Here is a 25,373-nt window from a genome sequence, read left to right on the forward strand (position 1 = left end):
CAAGCTTGCTCCATCTTCAATATGACATCAGATACTGAAACAGGGCTATAATATTTCCTCTTAACCATCTCTTCTCCAGGCTAAACTTACCCAACTACCTAAGTCTCTCCTTATAAGGCATGGGTTCCAGACTCTGTCATTTTGGTCACCTTTTTCTGGACACACTTCAGCTTGTCAACATCTTGTTTGAATTGTAGTACCCAGAACTGAACAATGCTTTGATTTGGATTTCCTGCATGGCAGGGGGTTGGACTGGATGGCCCTAGTGGTCTCTTCCAACTCTATGATTCTATGATTCTATGATTAAAGTATTCCAGGTGAGGCCTGACCAAAGCAGAATAGAGTGGCACTATTACTTCCCTTGATCTGGACACTATATTTCTATTAATGCAGTCTAGAATCGCATTGGCTTTTTTAGCTGCCACATCACACTGCTGACTCATCTTCAACTTGTGGTCTGCTAGGACTCCTAGATCCCTTTCACATGTAGTCTCATTAAGCCAAGTGTTCCCCATTCTATATCTATGCATTTCAATTTTTTGCCCTAAGTGCAGTACCTTACATTTCTCTGTGTTGAAATTCATTTTGTTAGCTTTGGCCCAATGTTCTAATCTTTTAAGGTCATTTTGAATTTTGATCCTGTCCTCTGGGGTTTTAGCTGTTCCTCTTAATTTGGTGTCATCTGCAAATGTGATAAGCATGCTCCCTATTATTTTATCTAAGTAATTGATAAAGATGTTGAATAACATCTGTGGCATCCCATTGATCACTTCTCTCCAGGATAAAGAGGAGCCATTGCTGAGCACCCTTTGGGTTTAGTCGGTCAACCAATTATTTTACTAGATTGTTTGCAAGAATGTCATGGAACCTTGTCAAAGGTCTTACTGGAATCAAGATATGCAATATCCACAGCATTCCCTTTGTCTACCAAGCTGGTAATTTTATCAAAAAAAGAGATCTAATTAGTCTGGCATGACTTGTTTTTCAGAAACCCATGCTGACGTTTTGTGATTATGGCATTCTGAATGTTCACAAATTCTCTGTTTAATTATCATCTCTAGAATCTTTCCTGGTATTGATGTCACACTAACTGGGGGATAATTGTTAGGATCCTCTCCCTCCCCCCCTTTTTTTTTTTTTTTGGAAGATGGGGGCAATGTTTGCCTTCCTCCAGTCTTATGGGACTTCTCCAGGACATCTCAAATAATACTGCCAATGTAATCTAAGATTACATTTGCTAGTTCTTTTAATACCCTTGGATGTAGTTCATCTGGTCCTGGAGACTCAAATTCATTTACCCATATTTTCCGGCGTATAAGACAACTGGATGTATAAGACAACCCCTGACTTTTCCCGTTAAAATATAGAGTTTGAGATATACTTGCCATATAAGACTTCCAACGCACACCAAATAAAATTTTAAAAAACATCAGATTTTATTTCAGTATGGTAATTTTAATTCAAATAAAGCCTGCTTGGATTGGTCAGCTCTCCCTGCCTGGTCAGCCTTCCCAGCCCTCCCTGTCTCCAAGACTATCAGAGCGATAATGCAAACACGACTCTTTTTTCCATACCCCAGGCATCCTGGATGCCTGCAGCTTGCTTCACCCTTCACTTACACCTCCCAGTAAGGCACCCCCTCCCCTCGTCATCAGGACCGTGCTAAGTCACTTCTTTCCACGAATCCTGGTGAGTGGATTTTCTTCTACCATACTTGTACAGCGTTGCCCTTGCTGCTTTCATACGGTTGCCACATACAGTGGGGATATGGCAACCCTTTTTGAACTCCCCCCACCATATGTGGTGACCGCAGATTCTCCAGTCCAGCTCAGAAGTTTCAGCATCTGCCCTATAAGATGACACCTGGTGTATAAGATGACCCCCCCACTTTTGAGAAGTTTTTCCTGGGTTAAAAAGTAGTCTTATATGCCAGAAAATACAGTAGATTAACAAGGCATTCCTTTTTTCCCCTTTTTGAAGATGGGGACAACATTTGCCCTTCGCCAGTCTGCTGGGATCTCTCCTGTTTTCCAGGAGTTTTCAAATATGATTGCCAATGGCTCCGATATTACTTTTGCCAGTTCTTTTAATACCCTTGGATGGAGTTCATCTGGTCCCGGAGACTTAAATTCATTTAGATTAACAAGGTGTTCCTCTACTATCTCTTTACTTATTCTGGGCTGAAATTCCCCTATTCTGTCCTCTGCTCCATTATCCTCAGGTTGAGCACCCTTTTCCTTTTCTGAGAAGACTGAGGCAAAGAAGGTGTTGAGTAATTCTGCCTTTTCTCTGTCTTCTGTTAGCATTTTGCCATCTTCTCCACGCAGTGGCCCTACCATTTCCTTCTTCCTTTTGCTGCGGACATATCCAAAAAAGCCCTTTTTATTGTTCTTAACCTCTGTAGCAAGCCTGAGTTCATTCTGAGCTTTAGCTTTTCTGACTTTACCCCTACACATGCCTGCTATTTCTTTGAATTCCTTTTTCGTGATTTCCCCCTTTTTCCATTTCTTATACATGTTCCGTTTCAAACTTAGCTCCGTTGAAAGGTTCTTAGTCATCCATCCTGGTTTCTTGAGACACTTCCCATTTTTCTTTCTCACTGGAACTGTTTTAATTTGTGCCTTCAGTATCTCCCTTTTGAGAAAGTCCCATCCGTCCTGAACTCCTTTATCTTTTAGTATTTCTGACCATGGAATCGCCCTCAATACTTCTCTAAGTTTACTGAAATTCGCTCTCCTAAAGTCTAGGATGTGTGTATGACTATGCCTGGCTTCTCCTTTCCACTGTATTACAAACTCCAGGAGAACATGATCACTTCCACCTAATGATCCCACCACTTGCACCCCATTAACCAAGTCATCCTTGTTGGTTAGGATCAGATCTAAAATAGCTGACCCCCTTGTTGCCTCTTCCACCTTTTGGACCATGAAATTGTCTTCCAGGCAAGTGAGGAATTTCATGTTTCAGATCTCTTCCAACATGCCATTCCATAATTTGGGAGCAGCCAATGAGAGGGTCCTCTGGGTAACCGCAACCAATCTGGCCTTTATTGGCTGCAGTAAAATTTTCCCAGAGGACCTTAATATGTGTGGTGGATTGTACGGTAGAAGGCGATTCTGCAAATAGGTTGGGCCCAAGCCATGAAAGGCTTTAAAGGTCATTACCAACACCTTGTACGGAAACTAATAGGCAGCCAGTGAAGAGATTTCAATACAGGTGTTAAGTGGTCACGTCTAGCTGTCCCGGCAACCAATCTGGCTGCCATATATGAACCGATTGAAGTTTCCAGCCTGGGTACAAGGGTATCCCCATGTAGATCGTGTTCCAGAAATCAAGACATGAGGTTACCAGCGTGTGTACCACTGTTGTTAGGTCCCCTGGTTCCAGGAAAGGACGCAGCTGGCATATCAGCCGAAGCTGATAATTAGCACACCTGACCCTCACATTTACCTGATTTGACATCAGAAGCGATGGGTCTAGGAGCACTCCCAAGCTGCGTACACAGGACCCCATCCAGGACCGGTTGACTTATCCCTATACCCGGATTAGGGTTCCCAACAGCGAGTACCTCCATCTTATTTGGATTCAGTTTCAGTCTGTTTTTCCTCATTCAGTCTATTACCGCTTTAAGGCATTCATTGAGAGGGGAGATGCCATCTTTGGTCAAGATTGTCATCTGAAGCACGGAGAGAGATATTTGGGTGTCATCTGCATATTGATAAAACCCTGCCCCATGTCTCTGGATGATCTCTCCCAGCGGTTTCATATGTATATTGAATAGCATTGAGGACAGAATGGCACCTTGAGGGACACCAGATTTTAGTTATCATTTTGAAGAGCAACTGTCTTCAAACTCTTTGGAGGTCTTTAAGCAGAGGCTGGATGGCCATCTGTCGGGTATGCTTTGATTGGGATTTCCTGCATGGCAGGGGTTTGGACTGGATGGCCCTTGTGGTCTCTTCAAACTCTATGATTCCATGTCCCCAAGCATCACCCTTTGGAATTTGCCTGAGAGATAGGATTGGAACCACTGCAGTGAAGTGCCCCCGGTTCATAACTCTCTCAAGCATTCCAGTAGAATGTCATGATCGATAGTGTTGGAAGCTGCTGAGAGGTCACACTTCCCCTGTTGATACCCAGACGAAGATCATCAACCAAGGCAACCATGGCAGACTCAACTCCATATCCTGCCCTAAAAACTGGTTTGAAATAGATCCAGATAATCGGTTTCATCCAAAACTGCTTGGAATTGAAGGGCAACAGCTCTCTCAGTTACTTTGCTCAAAAACGGGAGATGTGAGACTGGTCTGTAGTTATTCATAACCAGAGGATCTAAGGAACGTTTTTTCAGGAGTGGTTGCACAACCGCTTCCTTTAGACAAGGTGGAAGCTGATCTTTCTTAAGGGATGCATTAATAATGCACTTCAAGTAGGCTACTGTGGTATCTCCTCCTTGGACAACCAGCCATGAGGGGCAAGAAGTGAGAGGTCATGTTGTTTTCTTCACACTACCAAGGAGTTTGTCCACGTCCTCTACTCACAGATTCAAATTGTGAGTTTGTTGCGTATGCGCTCTGAATATATGTCCTAGCTTTTTATCATGGGATGTGCATATACTGTATTCTAAAAAGTTGATTTTAGTTGCTGTACTTATTTATCTTGTTATCTTTAATCCTGTTTAGGATGAAAGCAGTCAAGAAATGTAGATTTAGTTCTAAAGGCAAATCAGGGCCTCAAACTGTCTACAATCCATAAATAATGAGGCAAGCAGAACTAACTATGATTTATTGTTTGGATCTTGAAATGCTTACAGTGTACAGGAGGCAGTAGGATATAATGAAGCTACAAATAGAATGTGCTAATCTTCAAAGTGTTGTAAGACTATTTTGAAACAGGCATAGGTCCCAAACCTGAGGGATTGAGGATCCTTGCCACTTGTCAACTAATCTGAATTCTCTTTTGAATTCCGTTATCATTTTCTGGACACTGAATTGCCCAATTTGTGATGGTGATTAAACCAGCGTTAACATCCACACTCCATTTAAGCATTAAGTCTTGGAATCGCAGGATATTTATATGGTAAATGAGCAGACTCTTTGGAAATATTCATTATATCCATTCATAGTTAGACAAACATATACATTCCTCTTATGGATAAATACAGATACAGTATGTCAGTTTCTGGGCACTTACTTTCCTTTTATTACAGTGGTTCCCAAACTTTGGTCCTCCAGATGTTTTGAACTTCAGCTCCCAGAATTTCTGACTGTTGACCAAGTTGGCTGCAGCTTCTGGGAATTGAAGTCCAAAACACCTGGAGGGCTAAAGCTTGGAAATCTATTACATTACATTGCTCCTAAGGTGTCACACATTCATTACTTTATATCACATGGTTGTTAAATCGTTACATGTTCATAAGGTCTGCAATGAAGACTAAATCTTTATCCCTCTGCATCTCTTTAACAAGCTTTGTAATAGTTGACACATATAGGAATGTTGCCATCATAACTCTTATACATTTTCATCTTTTGAGGAACTAAACATCTCACATAGGCATTCAAGGGTTGAATCCTTGAGCACTGTTAGATGTTAACAGCCTCTGTTTTAACCATAGACATTCATATAGAGGCATTCATTATGCAGTGGGCCCTTGCTATCCACTATAGTTTGGTTCCAGGATGCCCTGTGGATGCTCAAGTCCTTAGCCTCACCCAGAATATAAATTATCCAATAAAAGTAAATCAAAACAACTGTTCCTTGCTTACACTTATCCAATCAAAACAAACAATTTTAGATATAAGGGTATCTCAAATGCAGTTGGATTTTTTGGTTACCTGCCCTTCCAATTGCATCAATCATCATAGCACCACTGTATGTCAATGCTATGAGATTATTCTTGTAAAATCTCTTGTCTTGATAATAGTTGGGCACATTATATCTCCTAAAGTTTATTACAGATCACATCTGCTCACATCTACAGTGTGGCTTATTCCCAGTCAGGTCCTGTTGACATTTGAGTAGGTGAAGCCATATTCTCATTGATACATAAAAAGATTTTAATAGATCTGGCTTCCTGTCTTACATCTTATTTGCTATACTCTATAGGTTATACTAGGTTATATTCTGTACTTTACAGTTGTATTTCTTCTTCGTGGTCTCTGCGAATCATACAAATGGGTTTCACTGCGCCTGCGCAATGCTGCTCGGAACCTACTGGAATCACTGGGCAGAGTTTACTCTGCAACATATTGAAACTTTTTGGCGGTAACTCCGCCCACCTGTTATAAGGCCCCTGCCTTCCCGCTCTTTTCCCCAGTTCCTTTTTTCCGCCGCGCTAGCTGCTTCAGGGAACTTTTGCTTGCTTCGCTTGCTTGGAATCACTTTCGTTTTTGACCTCGGACTGTACTCTTGACCATTCTTTGTCTCCCACCCCTGGTAACTTCGGACTTTTGGACTGTTGACCTCGTTTACGGATTCTCCTCTGGCTTTGACGACTTCGGAAATGCCTGCACCCTTCAAGAAGTGCGACATTTGCGGGGGCAAGGTGCCCGTCCAGGACCCGCACTCCTCCTGTCTGCTGTGCCTTGGCAAGAACCATGATACCAAGGCCTGCCTGCTCTGCAGATCCCTCTCGTCCCAGGCCCGGAAAAACCGTGAGTCCCGGCTCACTTCGGCGATCGCCCTGGGTAAGGTGCAAGAGGGAGGTTCGCGGTCATCCTCTGTTCCGCCTTCTGCGCCCCCCGCCTCGTCTTCTCGGGCCAGTGTGTCCAGCGTCACATCTGGCAGGGCCACCGTTCCCAGCGTGGTGTGTGTCCCGGCTGGGACAACCCCTTCCACCACCTCCGATGTGGCCCGTGGCTCCAAACCGCCCAGCGCCACCGACGAACCCTCCAAGCGCCCCCACAAGTCTTCGGGGACTGAGGGTACCGAACCGGCCTCCAAACCGACGAGGAGATCGGAGGGCTCGCGTTCGAAGAAGGCTACCGAGCAGGAGCTCCATCTCGCGTCGCCTTCATCCTCCAAGGCATCCAAGGCATCGCGCCATGCTCCGAAGCCAAAAGAGCTGGCTGTGCCTTTGGAAGGGGCAAAGTCTCCAAGGCCTTCTTCGTCGCCAGCGGCTGCTGTCCTCCTGGACCTCCCGGACAACCCCTTCTTCCCGGCAGAAGAGGTCCCGAAGCCTGGGAAGAAGAGACACCATGATAAGTCGGGTCGTGATCCTGCCCCGAAGAAGTCCAAGCCTTCCAAGGATCGGCCCACCTCCGACCCACCGAAGGCGAAGGACAAGAAGCGCTCCCCCTCAAAACAGGGCCGCGCTTCCACTTCGACAGCTCCACGCGATCTGGAGCCTGCGCCGGGGGGGTCGACGGACTCCGGTACCGGACACGCCACCGCCTCAGCCTACCATGGACTTTGTCCACGGGACGGAAGACACCGTTCTCCATCTCTCGTCGGGACACCGGTCGCCTTCCCACTCTGGGACCGACAACGAGGATGATCAGCCCCGCAGACAGGAGATACCGGACCTGTTCTTTGATTCCCAATCTGGCCGGTATTATTTATCGGTTTCAGAGGACAAGGCCATGAGGGAGTTCACCAGGCTGAACCCCCATCCTGCAGACCACGGCACCTCGTCCAGATCGGTCCCGACCGTATCTGTCTTCGAGAGATCTCCGTCTCCACCTCGCAGGCGTTCACGGTCCTCGCCGGATTTCATCCCAACCCGTCCGAGATCCCAAGTCAGGGTTACGGACCCCCTCTCCTCTGACCTGGACTCCGACGATGAACCTCTGCTCCCGTCTGAAGCTCCTTCCGAAGAGGATGTCCTCTCGGGTTCGGCCTCACCGCAGAGGATGCATAATCCCGAGCCGTCTTCCCCGTCTGATGACGTCCGGTCCTTCACCGAACACGTTGTCAAGATGGCGAGGGCTCTCGACATCGAGCTCGCCTCTCCGGAAGACGACACGGAGGACCCGGTTGAGCGTCGGGTGCACGGACGAGTGCCTACTCCGCCTTGTCTGCCTCTTCTCCCGTCACTCCAGACCATCGTGAAGAGGTCCTGGGACTCCCCGGCCACCCTGTCTGCACCCTCCCGCAAGGTGGAGTCGCTCTACAGAGTCGCCCCAGCGAGCTGTCCTTGGTTGGCCGACCACCCCAGGCCGAACTCTGCGATTGTGGAGGGAGCCCAGCACAGCTTCGTTCCAAAGCAGGCGACCTCCCCTGTCGACCGGGAGGCGAAGAAGGTGGATGGACTGGCCAAGAAGGCCTACTCGGCAGCGGCCCTTTCGGTCAAGGCCGCCAATTACACCGCCTGCATGGGGGCCTACATCCAGACCCTCATGGAACGGATCTCCCCCCTCATCCCGGACGTCCCGGATGACATCCAGAGGCAACTGGTGGAGATCAGGGACGAGACTCATTCCATTGGGAGTTGGCTCATCACCACTTCCAGGAATATGGCAGACTGCTCAGGGAGGGCCATGTCCGCGTCCATGGCACTCAGACGCCACGCCTGGTTGAGGGCCTCGGACCTAAACCCCATGGTCAGGTTGGCCATCGAGGACATGCCGCTCGACGGGACCGGGCTCTTCCATGCCGAGACCGACGACCGCCTGAACAAGAAGTTCAGGATGAAGGCGGCGGCGAAGAAGCATGGCATGTCTTCAGCACCGGCTTCTCCGTTCCGGAAGCGTCAGCGCCCGTGGCAGCCGCAAGGTCAGTCACAGGGGACCTCCCGGGATCGGCAGTCCCAGCAACAGGGCTCCCAGAGACACCGCTTCCCCTCGCAGTCTTCCTCCTCCTCTGGCCGTCGCAACTTCCCGCCTCGGTACCGCAAGTCCCGCCGGCAGGACACTGACCAGGGGAAGAACCTGAAGGGACGCAGCGCGCTTCGTCCCTCCTTCACCCCTCTTCTTCTTGGACATTCTGAGGCCCTTTGTTAACACCTGGGCCTCTATAACATCGGACTCGTGGGTTCTCAACATCGTCCGTAGGGGTTATGCCCTCGAGTTCCAAGAGCTCCCTCCAACTGGAGCCGTCATGTCCACTCCCCCCTCGGACACCCTTATCGACGAAGTGCGCGCCTTGCTTGGTAAAGGGGCAATCTCCCCTTTACCGCCCGACCAATGTCCTCGGGCCTTTTTCTCCAGGTACTTCACGGTAATAATAATAATAATAATAATAATAATAATAATAATATTTATTTGTATACCGCCCTGTGGCGAACCAATCCGGGCGGTTGACAACAGTGATTATAACAGAGTAAAATATAAAATTAAAAACATTATAATCCCTCCCCTCCTTATAAAAGTATTAAAAATATGACAGATTAAAAACACAATATCAAAACATAAAATATAGTTAAAACAAACTAAAAACCCTGGTGTCCCTCTGGAGATCCTCAACCATCACTGAAGATGGGGCCACGAGAGGAAAGAGGGGATCAGGGAGCCCAGGCCGGGATGGTTAATCTGGAAAGGCCTGCCGGAAGAGATCCGTCTTGACAGCTTTTTTAAAGCTGTCTAATGATGTCAACTGACGGATCTCATTCGGCAGGTCGTTCCAGAGTTTGGGGGCGACAGCAGAAAATGCCCTCTGGGAGGTCGCCGCAAGCCTAGATTTTAGAGGCTGCAGTAAGTTCCTCCCAGAGGACCGGAGAGCGCGGGGAGGATTATACGGGAGGAGGCGGTCCCTGAGATAGCTTGGACCCAAGCCATTTAGGGCTTTAAAGGTAATAACCAACACCTTGTACTGGGCCCGGAAGCTAATAGGCAGCCAGTGGAGGGACCTCAGAACCGGAGTAATGTGGTCCCTCCTAGATGTACCAGAAATAAGCCTGGCTGCCATATTTTGTACCAGCTGAAGCTTCCGAGCCAAGCACAAGGGTAGCCCCATGTAGAGTGCATTACAGAAGTCCAGGCGTGAAGTTACCAGTGCGTGCACAACAGTTTCGAGGTCCCTTACTTCCAGAAAAGGGCGCAGCTGGCGTATCAGCCGAAGCTGATAGCAGGCGCTCCTGACCGTCGCATTTACCTGATTTGTCATCAGATTTGTCATCGGTACCGAAAGCGGATGGGGGCATCAGGCCCATCCTGGACTTGAGACAATTGAACTTGTTCCTTGACTACCGTCGCTTTCGAATGGTAACCTTGGCTTCCATTCTGCCTCTGCTCCACCAGGGCCTGTGGTTCGCGACCGTCGACCTGAAGGATGCCTACTTCCACATCGGGATTCGAGAGTCCCACCGGAGATTCCTCGCCTTCGCTGTCGGCTCCGACTCGTACCACTACAACGTTCTTCCCTTCGGTTTGGCCACGGCCCCAAGGGTCTTCACGAAGTGCATGGCACCGGTGGTGGCATACCTTCATCAGAAGGGCTTCATGGTTTTTCCCTACCTGGACGACTGGCTGTTTGCAGCCGAATCCCAAGGCGAGCTACAGGAGGCAGTTGCCTTCGCCTTGCGCCTCTTGGACTCCCTCGGACTGGTCATCAACAGGGAAAAGTCCCACTTCACACCGACCAGGCAGGTCAAGTTCATCGGGGCCATCCTCGACTCCGAAAGTTGCTCGGCCTTCCTCCCTCCGGACCGGTTCCAGGCCCTGACAACGTCCCTCAGGCCGTGCATCTCCCACAGAAGGGTGAGAGCCAGAGACGTTCAAGTCGCCCTGGGCCACATGGCATCGACGACATTCGTCACCCCTTGGGCAAGACTTCGTCTTCGTCCCCTCCAATCCTGGTTCCTCTCCGTCTTCTCTCCGTTGGAGGACCCTCCGTCAAGGTGGCTCACGGTACCGAGACCGGTGGCCGCTTCCCTCAGGTGGTGGTTCGAAAGCGGCAACGTCTGCACCGGGATGCCTTTTCATCAGCCCCAGGCACAACTGACTTTGACAACCGATGCATCCCTGGAGGGATGGGGCGCCCACCTGCTCGACCTCGTCGTCAAAGACAGGTGGTCCGCACAAGAGAAGCTCCTCCACATCAACGCTTTGGAGATGCTCGCAGTGGAAAAGGCATTGAGGGCGTTCGAGTTCGCTGTCACAGGAAGGGTGGTCCTCCTGAGGACAGACAACACCACCGTGATGTATTACATCAACAAGCAAGGTGGCACCAGATCCAGGACCCTGCTCGACCTCACGCTCCGCATCTGGGATTGGTGCATCCAGAGATGCGTCCTCCAGGCGATCCACCTTCCCGGGGAGGACAACGAGTTGGCAGACCGCCTCAGCAGATCTCCATCGGTGTGCCACGAGTGGAGGCTCCATCCCGAGACGGTCAGCGACCTCTTCGACCGGTGGGGAACCCCCCGGATCGACCTCTTCGCGACCAAATGGAACAGCCACTGTCCCCAGTTCTGCTCCAGGAAGCGATTGGACGGATCCCTCGGAGACGCATTCGCCTTCCTCTGGACGGGGGAGCTCCTCTACGCCTTCCCTCCGTTCCCTCTCATCATCAGAGTGGTGTCCAAGATGACAACGGACCGCTCGCATGCGATCCTGGTCACCCCGTGGTGGCCGAGACAGCCATGGTTCGCATCCCTTCTCCACCTCTCCAGGAGATGCTTCCTCCGTCTCGACCCTCGTCCGGACCTGCTGTCGATCCAGGACGGACGGATTCTCCACCCAGACATCGAGAGCCTACCGCTGGTAGCCTGGAGGATACAGCCCTGACTGCTTTGCCGGAGTCGGTGAGGACGGTGATCCTGGCTGCAAGAAGACCTTCCACCCAGCGGTCCTATGCCCTGAAATGGAGGAGATTTTGCCTCTTCCTTGACCAAAAAGGCTTGTCTCCTGCTCAAGTTTCCACTCCAGTGGTGCTGGAGTTTTTGATGGCACTTTTGGATGAGGGGCTGTCCCTCACATCCATCAAATGCTATTTGTCTGCCATCTGTTCCAAATACCAGTTCGGGGGGAGGGTTTCTTTCTTCAAGGACCCCTTGGTGAAGGGGTTCCTGAAAGGTTGTGCCAACCTGTATCCTCCTGTGTCGGGACCAACGCCGGCTTGGAACTTGGAGACGGTTCTGTCAGCTCTCCAATCCAAGCCCTTTGAACCGATGGCCACAGCGGACTTGAGACTACTGACTTGGAAAACCGCCTTTCTTGTGGCCATCACCTCTGCCCGCCGTGCGGGCGAACTCTGTGCCTTGCGGAGGGACCAGCCCTTCCTGAGGTTCCACAAGGACAAAGTGGTCCTCCGGACAGACATTACTTTCTTGCCGAAGGTCGTGTCTGCTTTCCACATGTGCCAAGACATTGTGCTGCCCACTCTCGCATCCAGCCCGACTTCGGATGCGGAGCGACGCCTCCACTCTCTTGATGTCAGGAGAGCACTGGCGTTTTATTTGGACAGAACTGCTGCCTCCAGTCGGTCCGAGAGACTTTTTCAATGCTACTCGGAACCGAAGAAGGGCTTGCCCGTGTCTGCGCAGAGGTTTTCCAAATGGGTGGCTGGTACCATCCACCTCTGCTATGAACTGTTGGGCAAACCTCTCCCTGGCAGGGTTCGGTCTCATTCTACAAGGTCAATGGCAGCATCCTCTGCATTCCTGTCAGGGATTCCCTTGGAGGATGTCTGCAAGGCTGCGGTCTGGTCCCAACCTCTGACTTTCATCAAGCATTATAGGTTGGACACCAGGGCCATCCGAGACGCAGCTTTCGGGAGGGCTGTGTTGGTTTCAGGGTTGCATTGATTGCACTACTGATGGTTGTGTGTTGATTTATGTACAGTTGACACTGTTTACATTCTGTTCTATGTCGGTTGGTTATGGGACCGGTCTTGCATGACCTCTTGTTCCCTACTCAGGTCTAGCAATGTTATTGCTATGTTTACCTTCCATGAACAAAAAAGACTGACGCTTTTTATGGTTCAAGGTGTTTATTGTATAATAAATATACCTTTGGTTTACCATAGCTTTGGTTTCAGGACACTCCCTCCGCCGCATACCTTAGCTTGTCAGTCTAAACCCATTTGTATGATTCGCAGAGACCACGAAGAAGAAGGACAGGTTGCTTACTTGTAACGGTATTTCTTCGAGTGGTCATCTGCGAATACATACAAATCCCACCCGTCCGTCCCCTCAGTGTCCTGCTCTCATTGGCTCTTTCCATCGCCTGCTTGGCGGAAAAATTGCGGAACTGGGGAAAAGAGCGGGAAGGCAGGGGCCTTATAACGGGTGGGCGGAGTTACCGCCAAAAAGTTTCAATATGTTGCAGAGTAAACTCTGCCCAGTGATTCCAGTAGGTTCCGAGCAGCACTGCGCAGGCGCAGTGAAACCCATTTGTATGTATTCGCAGATGACCACTCGAAGAAATACCGTTACAGGTAAGCAACCTGTCCTTCTGGGGCCTCAAAAGATGGCAGTTAGTGTATAATATGTCTATAACAGCTTGGTTTTTTGTTTGTTTGTTTTCCTGCAGTAGCCTAAATACAGCTCTGCCCCTATCCTCTGGATTCACATTTAGCAAATTTTCATTATCCCTGTTCCATACTTGCTGTCACTGTTTCATTTTCATTGATAAGTTGACATATTTCTTCTCTTAACAGTGGGTGGAGTGAAAAAGAAAAGTATTTTGGTGTCAAAAAATAATATGATTTTTTGCGCTGAATTTCTCAGAGCCTAAATTCAAATTTTTCCTTAATTTAAAAAAAATGCTTATTGCCATTTGCAAAGAATGGTAAAGTATATTACTTCTCGTTGGAAGCCTGAACTACACACTGATTCCACTTTTAAAAAGAATTTGAGATGCATTGATATTAGACAAAAAAAAAGGTGCACATTTCAAAGAACTACCCTTAAATCCCATTCCTTTCAGGGCTTATGAGAGGAAACACATACACAGGGAATGGATGCCTAGCAGACTATAGTCAAAACGCAGTGTATTTTCTTTTTAAAGCTTTGCAAGAGGCTGAGGCACGTTTTCGAGAAATAAAGTTTCAGCGTGAAGCCAAAGAAACTCAAGAAAATGAACGCAAACCTCCTCCTTACAAACACATCAAGGTAAGATTCTTGAGAGCATGTATCTCTTACTTGATAAGGTTTGATGGTAGTGGTTGGGTACCTAATTATCCTCATTATAATGTGCAAACACTGTTAAGACCCCTATTGGTCACAGTTGGACTAACTATGGTAATTTGATCAACCTTATATGAATTATACAATGCTGAAATTGTATAATTGTATAGAGATCAGTACTTTATATTACTTATTTTCTCTTAAGAAAGTATTTTTGTTGTAAAATGTTAGCGGAGCACCTATTGGAGTAGTGTGGGGCAGGGGGAGATACGGTGGTAGGAGAGTGGAGACTTATCGGAAGGGAAGGCAAGATCGATGCGTAATATCTATCTCTCCTTCCATCCACTCTCCTAACCAAAGAGATCTGAGGGTCAGTCCAACTGTACCACAAACCCTGTCTCTGCTCCTGTGCAATGCCAGGTCTGTAAGGAATAAGTCCCACATTATATACGATCTTATAGAGGATAAGAGCTGTGACCTGGCTTGCATTACTGAGACCTGGCTTGGGCCTGAGAGTGAAGCAGTGTGGGCGCAGGCCCTACCAGCTGGGTACTCAGTTAAGGACCAGATCAGGTTAGGTGGGCGGGGGGGGGGGGTGTTGCCTTGATTCATAAGAACATCCTTTCCCTGACTAGGAACCATGTCCGGAAAACTGATTTCATAGCGTGTATTTACCTGACCCTGAAGGCTAGGGAAAGTCTGGGGATTCTGGTGGTTTACCGTCCACCCTGTGCGCTAACAGACTCCCTGGCTGAGCTGACACAGCTGGTCTCGGAACTGGTGTTGGAGTGTCGGGGTGCTTTTGGACTTGTCGCCCCGCCTGACATCTCAGGTGGATGCAATGGTCAGAGGCGCCTGTTACCAGCTTCGGCTGATACGCCAGCTGCGACCCTATCTGGGTCGGAGGGACCTTGAAACGGTTGTACATGCTCTGGTAACCTCTCGGTTGGATTTCTGTAATGCGCTCTACATGGGGCAACCCTTGTACCAAACCCGGAAGCTTCAGTTAGTACAGAATATGGCAGCAAGGTTGGTTACTGGATGCTCCAGGAATAGCCATATAACACCTATTTTACAAAACCTACATTGGCTGCCTATTCGCTTCCGGGTGCAATACAAGGTGTTGTTATTACCTATAAAGCCATAAATGGCTTGGGCCTAGGGTACTTAGAGGACCGCCTCTCCCCATATAATCTGCCCCGCACTCTCAGATCGGTCAGGAAGCATTTGTTGAGGGTTCCGAAGACAAGATACTCCTCATCTTCACATAGGGCATTTTCTACCTTGGCCCCGCAGTTCTGGAACTCCCTTCCTGACGAGCTCCGCTTTGTCTCCTCCCTTGACATGTTTAAGAAGAATCTTAAGAACTTTCTTTTTCGACAAGCTTTCCCCCAGGTGTCTTGATTCCATTCTGTTCTCCCCTTGATATGCAATTGGGTAATCCAGCTAGTTTATTTTTCCAGGTTTTAATATTTGTAAACTTTTTTATATAATTTTAATTGATGATATGTGTTATTGATTTGTTTTATTGTCTCACAATTTTGTTTTGTGTTGTACACCGCTTTGATCAAATTTGGAAAAGCGGTTTATAAATAATAATAATAATAATAATAATAATAATAATTATTATTATTATATTGATGTTATAGAGAATGAAATTTAATTTTCTTCTTCAGTTCCTCTTCCTCTTCCTCAATTCCTTTATTTATTTATCCTTTATTCTTTATTTATTTATCCTTTATTCTCAGTTCCTTTTATCCTCTTTCCTCTTCCTCAGTTCCTTTATTCTGCCGCGATTAGCAGCTCGAAGGAACTTCGCTAACTCAGGTTTTTCTTAGCTAACGACTACTCTCATAAAAAATCTCTGGCTTTGACCTTTGGTTTTCCAATGTCTATTGTTAGGGACATCTGCTGGACTCTGTTGCACCCATTAACCCAGCCTGTTCATTACTATGGCTTCTTTCAAGTGCTGTGCGAAGTGTGGGGTCAAAATCCCCATTTTGGATGGTCATGATAAATGCGTGCTGTTCCTTGGGGAAACGCACAGTACCAAGACCTGCCCCCAGTGCAGCGCCCAGGCCCTAAAAAACAGGGACCAAAAGTGAACAGCTCAGGTCGCCTGCAGCCATATGGCATCCACAACATATGTCATGCCGTGGGCCTGCCTCCACATGCATCCCTTCCAGTCATGGCTCCTCTCAATCTTCAACCCTCCCTTCGACAACCCATGGAAGCGGATCACCGTCCCAAAGCCTGTGGCCTGCTCTCTCTGTTGGTGGCTCAACCCTCACAATGGGCATTCCCTTCGTGTCTCCACAACCACAGACTTCACTGACCACCGATGCCTCAAACACGGGCTGGGGAGCCCATTTCGACAACCTCTCTGTCCACAGGAGATGGTCTCCCAAAGAATGCCAACTCCACATCAACGCTCTCAAGATGTTGGCGGTACAAAAAGGATTGAAGGCCTTCGAGCCTCCCTGCGGAATCAGGTCCTCCTCACAGACAATACGACTGTGATGTATTACATCAACAAACAGGGCGGTTCCAGATCGACTACTCTTCTCGACCTCACCCTTCAAATTTGGAACTTGTGCATCCAAAAGCAGATGCTTGCAAGCCATACACCTCCCTGGAGAGGAGAACGAGCTTGCAGACAAGCTGAGCAGGACTGCAGACTGTTGTCACGAGTAGCAACTACATCCTCAGGTTGCCTTACGCCTCTTTTCTCAGTGGGGAACGCCAGACGTCGACCTTTTTGCCTCTCATCTCAACACTCATTGCAACCACTTCTCTTCCAGGATCCCTTCACCTCGGTCCGGAGGGGATGCCTTCCTCTTCCAGTGGTTCGGCAAAAAGTTCTACGCCTTTCCTCCATTTCCTCTGATCACCAGTGTGGTAACAAAGCTACACACAGACAGATCGGATGCGATCCTGATCACCCTTTGGTGGCCGAGACAGACGTGGCTTGCCCCCCTCCTTCATCTCTCCAACAACCAATTCCGGCCTTTGCCGCTCCATCCCGACCTCCTGACCCTTCATGATGGTTAGGTTCACCATCCCAACATGAACACTCTCAGTCTCGTGGCATGGAGGATCCAGCCTTGATTCAGTTCTTGGTACCGGTCTGAGAAATCATCCTGGCTTTTCGAAAGCCTTTCACCCAGCACTCCTATACCCTTAAGTGGGCTAAATTTTTGACTTTTCTGTCCTCAGCGGGACTTACCTCTTCAAAAGTCAATGTCTCCGTTGTTTTGGATTTCCTCCACCACCTCTCAGCAGCTGGACTTTCCATTTCATCCTGATCAATCAGTTAATTAAATTTTACTTTGTTTTGTCTGTGTCTCCCCCCCCCCACCATCACTAAATAAAGGAGACATGAAATGGAGTTAGTGGGTACAAGTTGTTAAACAAAAAAGTCTTGCGAGACTTGGTATGCAAGAGGTGCACAATGTTAAGAACTGGATTAGGTACACTTAGACTGCTGCCACACTGCAGAATTAAAGCAGTTTGATACTGCTTTCACTTGGGCTGCATCTACACTGGAGAAATAATCCTGTCTGAGACCACTTTAACTGCCCCGTCTGAATGCTCTGAAATTCTGGGAATGGTGGTTTGTTCCAGCACCACAGCAGAATGGCAGTTGAAACCCTGTGAAGCTCTCTAACCAAGGTGACCAATGCCCTCACCGCAAAATGTAGGGCACTCAAGCAAAAAATGTAGGACATGACCAAAAATTGAAAAATAAAAACACTTGTGTAATTATAAATTCATGCTTCTTAGCCATGCTCCAAATGGAGGACATTTTGGAAGGTTCAAGAAGAAGGTTGAAATGCAGGACATGTCCTGGAAAAGGAGGAGGTTAACTTCCATTCTCTGGTCCAAAATACACTGCAGAAATAAAACATAGCTGGACTGAAATACCAAAGCTGCATCCACACTGAGGAAATAATCCAGAGTGATTTAACTGCCCTGGCTCAGTGCCAGGGAATGCTGGGAATTGTAGTACACTGTGGCCCCAGAGCTATCTCTGACAGGGAATCACATAACCTTCCAAATGTAGTTGAACCAGAATTCCTCACCAAAGCTGCATCCAAACTGAGGAAATGATCCAGTTTGAGAGTGCTTTAACTGTACTGGCTCAGTGCTGGAGAATGCTGGGAATTGTAGTCTATTGAGGCCCCAGAGCTCCCTCTAACAGGGAATCACATAACCTTCCAAACATAATTGAACTGCAGTGCCCAGAATTCCTCACCAGTTGCATCTACACTGCAGAAACAATCGAGTTTGAGACTGCTCAGTGCAGGGGAATCCTGGGAATTGTAGTCTATTGTGGCCTCTGAGCCATCTCTGACAGAGAAATCTCAATGTCTCCCAAACACTAGTGTTCCCTGGATTCCCTTTGAAAGCAGTTTCAAAGTGGGTTATTATTCCTTCAGTGTGTGAGAGATATAAAAGCAAGGGACTGGATTCATTCGTTAACTCACAAAAGGAGGAGGATATCTGTGTTCAAAACACAGTGCAGAAATGATCCAGTTGGAGACTGCTTTGACTGCCAGGGCTCAGTGCTGTGGAATCCTGGGAATTGTAGTTTATTGTGGCACCAGAGCTCTCTGACAGAGAAAGCTAAATGTCTCACAAACACCTGAATTCCAGAGCATTGAGCCGGGGCAGTTAAAGCGGTCTCAAAGTGCAGTGTGTGTGTGTGTGTGTGTGTGTGTGTGTGTGAGAGAGAGAGAGAGAGAGATAAAAGCAAGGGAGTGTGAATGAGTAACTCGCCTGGGCTGAGGCTGCTCTGGATTCTGGAAATAGAGGAGGAGGAAGGAAGGAGCTGAGGGACCTGGCCAGGACCATCCGGAGAAGCCCCCTGCTTTTCCTCATCATCGCACCCTCCTTCCTTCCACCTCATGCCCCAAATGGCTGGCAAGACGCTCTGCTCCCAGGCAGTGCCGCCACCGCTGCCTCCTTCTTGCCTCATGGCCCTGAAGAGCCCCTTCTGCCTCCTTCTCAGCCCTGAGAGGCTTCTGAAGAGGCAGCTCTAGGCTCCCCCACACACACACACTGCCCCACTTCTCTGCCTGCCCTGAGGGCAAAGGGAAGGAGAATAAGCCTCTGCTGCCCCACGGAGACAGGGGTGCCCCACAGCAAGACGAGGAGGAGGAGGAGAGGTTCTCGCATGCCTCAAAGAAGGATGGACACCTAGGCAGCACAAAATGGAGGGCCTTCCAGGATAAATGTGGAGGATGTGTCAAGAAAAGAAGCTCTAGAGTCCAATGGTCTTAGGCGACCCCTGTGAAAGGGTCTTGTGACCTCCAAAGGGCTCTTGATCCACAGGTTGGGAACCACTGCAATACAGGGTCCTTTTGTTTGGCCTATCCACGGCAACAAGGATCTTCACAAAATGCATGGCGCCAGTTGTGTCCTACCTCCATCAACACAGGATCACAGTCTTTCCCTATCTGGATGACTAGCTCTTCACGGCTCCATCCTGAGAGAGACTGCTTCAAGATGTCCAATTCGCTTTATCTGTTGGAGTCCCTTGGTCTCAAGGTCAACATCAAAGTATCACCTGACCCCATCCAAACAGGTCAGGTTCATCAGAACGGTGTTTGACTCTGAGACAACCATGGCCTATCTACCTCAGGGCAATTTCCAGGCCCTCTCCCCGGCAATTCATGCACACCTCCCTCACAGAGACATAGAGGCCTGAGTTGTCCAAGTAGCCACGGGCCAAATGGCGTCAACAATATTTGTCACATTGTGGGCAAGATTCCGCTTGAGACTGTTCCAGTCCCCCATCCAAACTGCTCACAGTCCCGAAGTCAGTTGAAAGCTCCTTACGTTGGTGGCTGGAACCCGACAACGTGTGTGTTGGGATGCCCTTTCTGCCCCCACAACCACAGATCACTCTAACAACAGATGCATCCTGGGAAGGCTGGGGAGCACACACGCTGGACTTTATCATCAAGGACAAATTGACTTTTTCAGAGAGCCAACTTCACATCAGTGCCTTAGAGATGCTAGTTAGAGATGCTAGCTGTGGAAAAGGTGCTCAGGGCATTCCAGTCACTCCTCGCTGGCAAGGTAGTACTTCTGACAGACAACACCACTGTCATATACTACCTAAACAAACAAGGAGGAACAAAGTCCCAGACGTTGCTCGAGATCACTCTCAGGATCTGGAACTGGTACCTCCGCAACAGGATCCTTCTTCAGTCCATCCACCTCCATGGGGAGGAGAACAAATTGGCAGACCAGCTCAGCAGGTCTTCCAGCAAGTGCCACGAATGGCACCTCCATCCTGAAATGGTGACTTACCGCTTCCACCTGTGGGGTGAGATAACGATCAATCTCTTCGCCTCTCCTCAAAACACTCACTGTGCAAGGTTTTGCTCCCAAACCCGGACACCAGTCTCTCTGGTTGGAGGGACTGGTTTACACCTTTCCTCCCTTCCCACTCACCACAAGGGTTGTGGCAAAGATGACATTGGATCAGACCAATGCCATCCGAGGCAACCGTGGTTGGCTCCCCTTCTCCACTTGTCTCAAAGGACTTCTCTCTGGCTGGAGTTCCGTCCTGACCTTCTGTCCTTTCACGGAGGCATTGTCCTGCACCCGGATATAGAGATGCTCCCATTGGTGGCATGGAGAATTCATCCTCAGAGACCCTATGAGGAATGACTTGGGGAGCTGAGGATTTTTAGCCTGGAGAAGAGAAGGTTAAGAGGTGATAGGATAGCCCTGTTTAAATATTTGAAGGGATGTCATATTGAGGAGGGAACAAGCTTGTTTTCTGCTGCAATGGATGCAAGCTACAGAAAAAGAGATTCCACCTCAACATTAAGAGGAATTTCCTGACAGTAAAGGCTGTTCAACAGTCAAAAACACTCCCTCGGAGCGTGGTGGAGTCTCCCTTCTTGGAAGTCTTTAAACAGTGGCTGGAATCCTATCTGTCAGGTATGCTTTGATTGAGAGTTACTGCATGGCAGGGGGTTGGACTGAATGGCCTTTGTGGTCTCTTCTAACTTTATGATTCTGATTCTGCCTGATTCCATAAGGACTGTTATTCTGGCTGTCCAAAAGCCTTCAACACAAATGTCTTACCAATGTAAGTGGAACAAGTTCCTGGACTTTCTTTCAAGAGAGATATCTCTCCATCTTGAGCGTCAGTCCTCATGGTCCTGGAGTTCTTAATGTCCCTGGTAGACCCGGGCCTATGCCTGACATCCATCAAGTGCTACTTGTCGGCTGTTTGTTGTCATTACCATTTTGAGGGCAGACCTTCCCTTTTCAAGAATCTTCTGGTAAAGAGATTCCTTAGAGGATTTAACAACCTTCACCCTCCATCCTCATTACTGACACTGACATGGAGTCTGGACCTTGTGCTTTCCTGCTTGGCATCCAAGCCCTTTGAACCCATGGCCACTGAGGACTTGAGATTGCTGACCTGGAAAACAGCTTTCCTTGTGGCCTCTGCTCACCATGCGAGCGAACTCTGTGCTTTATGGGTGGACCAGCCTTACCTTCAGTTCCACAAGGGCAAAGTGATCCTCTGTACCGATATCACCTTCCTTCCGAAGGTGATGTCAGCATTTTACATGAACCAAGACATTGTGTTGCCAGTGCTGGCTACGAACCCGACCACTGATATCGAGTGCCAGCTCCATACCTTGAACATTTGGAGGGTGTTGGCCTTTTACCTGGACAGGATTTCGAGTTTGAAGTGCTCTGAGAGGCTGTTTGTTTGCTACTCAGAGGCCAAAAAAGGATTACCTGTGACTGCACAGAGGTTTTCTCGATGGGTGGCTGGTACTATCCACCTCTGCTGTGAACTGTCAGGTAGACCTCTTCCTGCTCGGGTTCAGGCCCATGTATTAGGGCGGTAGCTGCATCCTCCACTTTTCTGACTGGGGTATCTTTGGAAAATGCCTGCAAAGCTGCTGTCTGGTCCCATTCATCAAGCACTACAGAGTGGACACCATGGCCAGACAGGATGCAACTTTTGGGAGAGCATTGTCATTGTCAGGTTTACAATGAATTTGTGTTGCATTCCAATTTCTATACGCACTGATCTTGCATTTAATGCATATGTTTTATGCCTCTCTTGTTGATGTTCAATTGTTCTTGTTGTGCATTCACACTCAATGAGTGATCTTGACAACTACAATTTGATTTTTTGGTTATTTGCATGCAAATGCATTACCTGTGGTTCCACATGTGCCTTTTTACTTGAAACAAAAGACTATGACACAAAATGAATGTGACAGTCCAAATACACTTTGGTTCATAAGTTTATTGTTGTTCACTAAATACAATTTGTTTGAACCTTACTACTGATGTCACGACACTCCCTCCTCCACTGACCGAAGTTTGTCAGTCTAACCCATTTGTGTGATTCGCAGAGACTATGAAGTAAAAAGGACAAGAAAAAGGACTTGTAACAGTATTTCTTTGAATGATCATCTGTGAGTTCACACAAATCCGACACATTCTCCCCTTAGTGTCCTTCTCATTGGCTAGCTCTGCTGTCGCTTTTGCGCAAGCATATTCAGAATTGAGGAAGAGCAGGACCAACAGGGGCTTTTTAAAGGGTGGGCAGAGCTACCGCCAAAAAGTTGCAAACTAAGTTTTGCCTAGAGATTCTAGAAGTTTCCGAACTTCGCTGCACAGGTGCAGATTAACCCATTTGTGTGAATTCACAGATGACCACTCAAAGAAATACTATTACAGGTAAGCAACCTGTCCATCTCTTCCGTCTAGTTTAGAAACCTTTTTCCATGTCTTTGGAGGCAATTTATTCAGATTGATTTGTAACCTAAAATTTGTGAGAAAGTTAGCATGAATTGTGCACAAAAACTCTCAGTGGATTTTAAATTTAACACATTGTATGCCAACGTTCATTCAGATATAAATCTGAAAATATCTGTTTTTAGAAAGCGATACGTCAAGGCTAAAACTACATTAAAACTTACCATTTGTAAATGGGAATGTTTACAGAGAGCCATTATCGAGTAATAGGCGGTCTTGGAATTGGACTGGGGAGAACTAGGATCAGATTTCTAAATGAACACATGAAGATCATTTGTATGATTTGGGGCCTATTCAAATCTCTTACTTTAACTTGTCTTATGAGGCACCTGCAGTGCTAAAAAGAATTAACTCTATGCACACCTTAGTTAGATCCATAGAAAAAAAGAGCAAGATATAAGTATAGTGTATATGTAATTTTAACATTTCACTCATTAACCATTCTATTGCACTGCTGAATCACAACAGACTATTTGTTCTTCAAATAGTTTTGCAAGAGAGAAAATATTCTGTAATTTTTAAGGAAAATGTTGCTTTTGGTAGATTCCTTACTTTTCTAAGGAGTAATATCCATTGATTGCTTTACATTTCTTATTTCATATTCAGGTAAATAAACCTGTTGGAAAGGTTCAAGTGTATACTGCTGACATTTCTGAGATTCCCAAATGCAACTGCAAACCCTCTGATGAAAACCCCTGTGGTTTTGATTCTGAATGTCTAAACCGGATGTTGATGTATGAATGTCACCCACAAGTGTGTCCAGCTGGAGACAGCTGCCAAAACCAATGCTTTACTAAACGCCAGTACCCTGAAACAAAGATCATAAAGACTGATGGCAAAGGATGGGGCTTGATTGCAAAGAGAGACATTAAAAAGGTAAGCATTAAGAAAGCTGGATCAGTTTATGGAAGAGTTCTTACAGCACCACACTCTTGATCAGAGGAGTTCCTGGGTATCTTCTTGTATATGGGCAACATGTGGCCTACACACCCTGTGCACCCTAACAGCCTATTTATGTGAGCCCAGAGCATGATTACCCTTCACATTTCTACAGACACAAAATGTAGAACCATGCTCCTTGGAAGTCTTAAGAAGCATTTTTAATGTGGAGGAGGATATCTGCAATTTCTCATAAGAAAATGGTGCAGCAAGCATTATGGGAGGAAATTGGCCTCCAGAATTCCCAGTTTGGTCACCTATGACTTGTAAAGGCTTTCACCACCCAGACAGGATGAAAAGCAGCCTGTCATTGTATGATCATAAATATCTGTTGGCAAGATTTGGTGGGTGGATAGGAAAATTGGTTTTCTACAATGTCCTAGAGTTTTGATGCTTTTTTAAGTGGAGTAGTTTGTCTTCTTCAGATATTTGTCTTCTTCAGACCACAATGTTTAGAGCTGTGTAAGTTAAAGCAAGTGATATACGTTATAAGGTTATAAAGTACAGTCGGCCCTCCTTATCCATGGATTTTTTATCCATGGATTCAAGCATCCACTGTTTGAAAATATTTAAAAAATATAGAAATTCTAAAAAGCAAAGCTTGATTTTGCCATTTTATATAAGGGATACCATTTTACTTGCCATTATATTGAATGGGACTTGAGCATCCATGGATTTTGGCATCCATGGGGGATCCTAGAACCAAACTCCAGCAGATACCAAGGTCCCACTATATTAAGCAAACTATTAAAATGGATTCAGATAGGAATCTGGCTTAGGTTAATTAAACTGTATCAAAGAATTTCCCAGATAGATAATACTGCATGTATTTTTAAAAATCAGTCTGTAAGGCCATCTCTCTTTCATCTATTCCAGCTGTCAACAGAATACTTCTGAGAAATATTGTATAGTTTTGCAACAGTATGTCTCTTTTTCAGGGTGAATTTGTGAATGAATATGTTGGTGAGTTAATTGATGAAGAAGAATGTATGGCAAGAATCAAATATGCTCATGAAAATGACATCACACACTTTTATATGCTCACTATTGATAAGGTACAGTATTTTAATATATCTTAATTTGGATCTCATTTTTGACCTGGATAAATAAAATCAGTACTTACTGTAAATGTTCACTTTAGTCAGTGAAAGAAGCTTTCTCATCCTAATAGCCTAATTTCAGTGCCTTTGGAAAAATGGGGAGGGCAGGAGGTGCTAATGCTTCCTTCACTCTCTGCTCCTCTGACATGACTAAATTGTTTGAACTATACAACAGAAGCCCATATAGCAGTCTTTCAGTATTCATCTAAGTGTGCCTCAACCAAATCACAACAGAAGCTACAATTTTTCAGAGCATTGCCTACTGCCTTATGGGCTCTGTTTCTCAGGCTGTCCCTGGGCTACTACCTAGCAAAGGAGATAAACCTAAAGATCTGAGAGTTTGGTCCTATAGTTCCAGGATCCCACCCCCCCCCCCCCCCCCCCAAAATCATTGTTTTTCCATCCAAAAAGGAGAACTGACTCTTCTGGAGCAACAGTTCACCTTTTAGATATATTGCAGGGCTTTCCTGTACATTGTAATATCAAAGATGCCTGTTTTACTAAACCAGAGGTGGTATCAG

The 25,373-nt window shown here is 47.1% G+C and overlaps 1 protein-coding gene across 6 annotated transcripts in view; it reads left to right on the forward strand.

The window, feature by feature from the left end:
* NSD2 (nuclear receptor binding SET domain protein 2) overlaps positions 1-25,373 on the forward strand; it is a 162,426-nt gene that overhangs the window by 119,465 nt on the left and 17,588 nt on the right. For 5 of the 6 annotated variants that reach the window (XM_042457077.1, XM_042457079.1, XM_042457075.1 and 2 more), the window contains exons 17-19: positions 13,806-13,990; positions 23,420-23,689; positions 24,691-24,807. In XM_042457077.1, the coding sequence (XP_042313011.1) occupies positions 13,806-13,990; positions 23,420-23,689; positions 24,691-24,807 (572 nt within the window). The remainder of the gene's footprint in view (positions 1-13,805; positions 13,991-23,419; positions 23,690-24,690; positions 24,808-25,373) is intronic. The other variant, XM_042457078.1, reaches the window with a different exon arrangement.

Source organism: Sceloporus undulatus, chromosome 3 (genome assembly GCF_019175285.1).
Source record: "Sceloporus undulatus isolate JIND9_A2432 ecotype Alabama chromosome 3, SceUnd_v1.1, whole genome shotgun sequence".
Lineage (NCBI taxonomy): Eukaryota > Metazoa > Chordata > Lepidosauria > Squamata > Phrynosomatidae > Sceloporus > Sceloporus undulatus.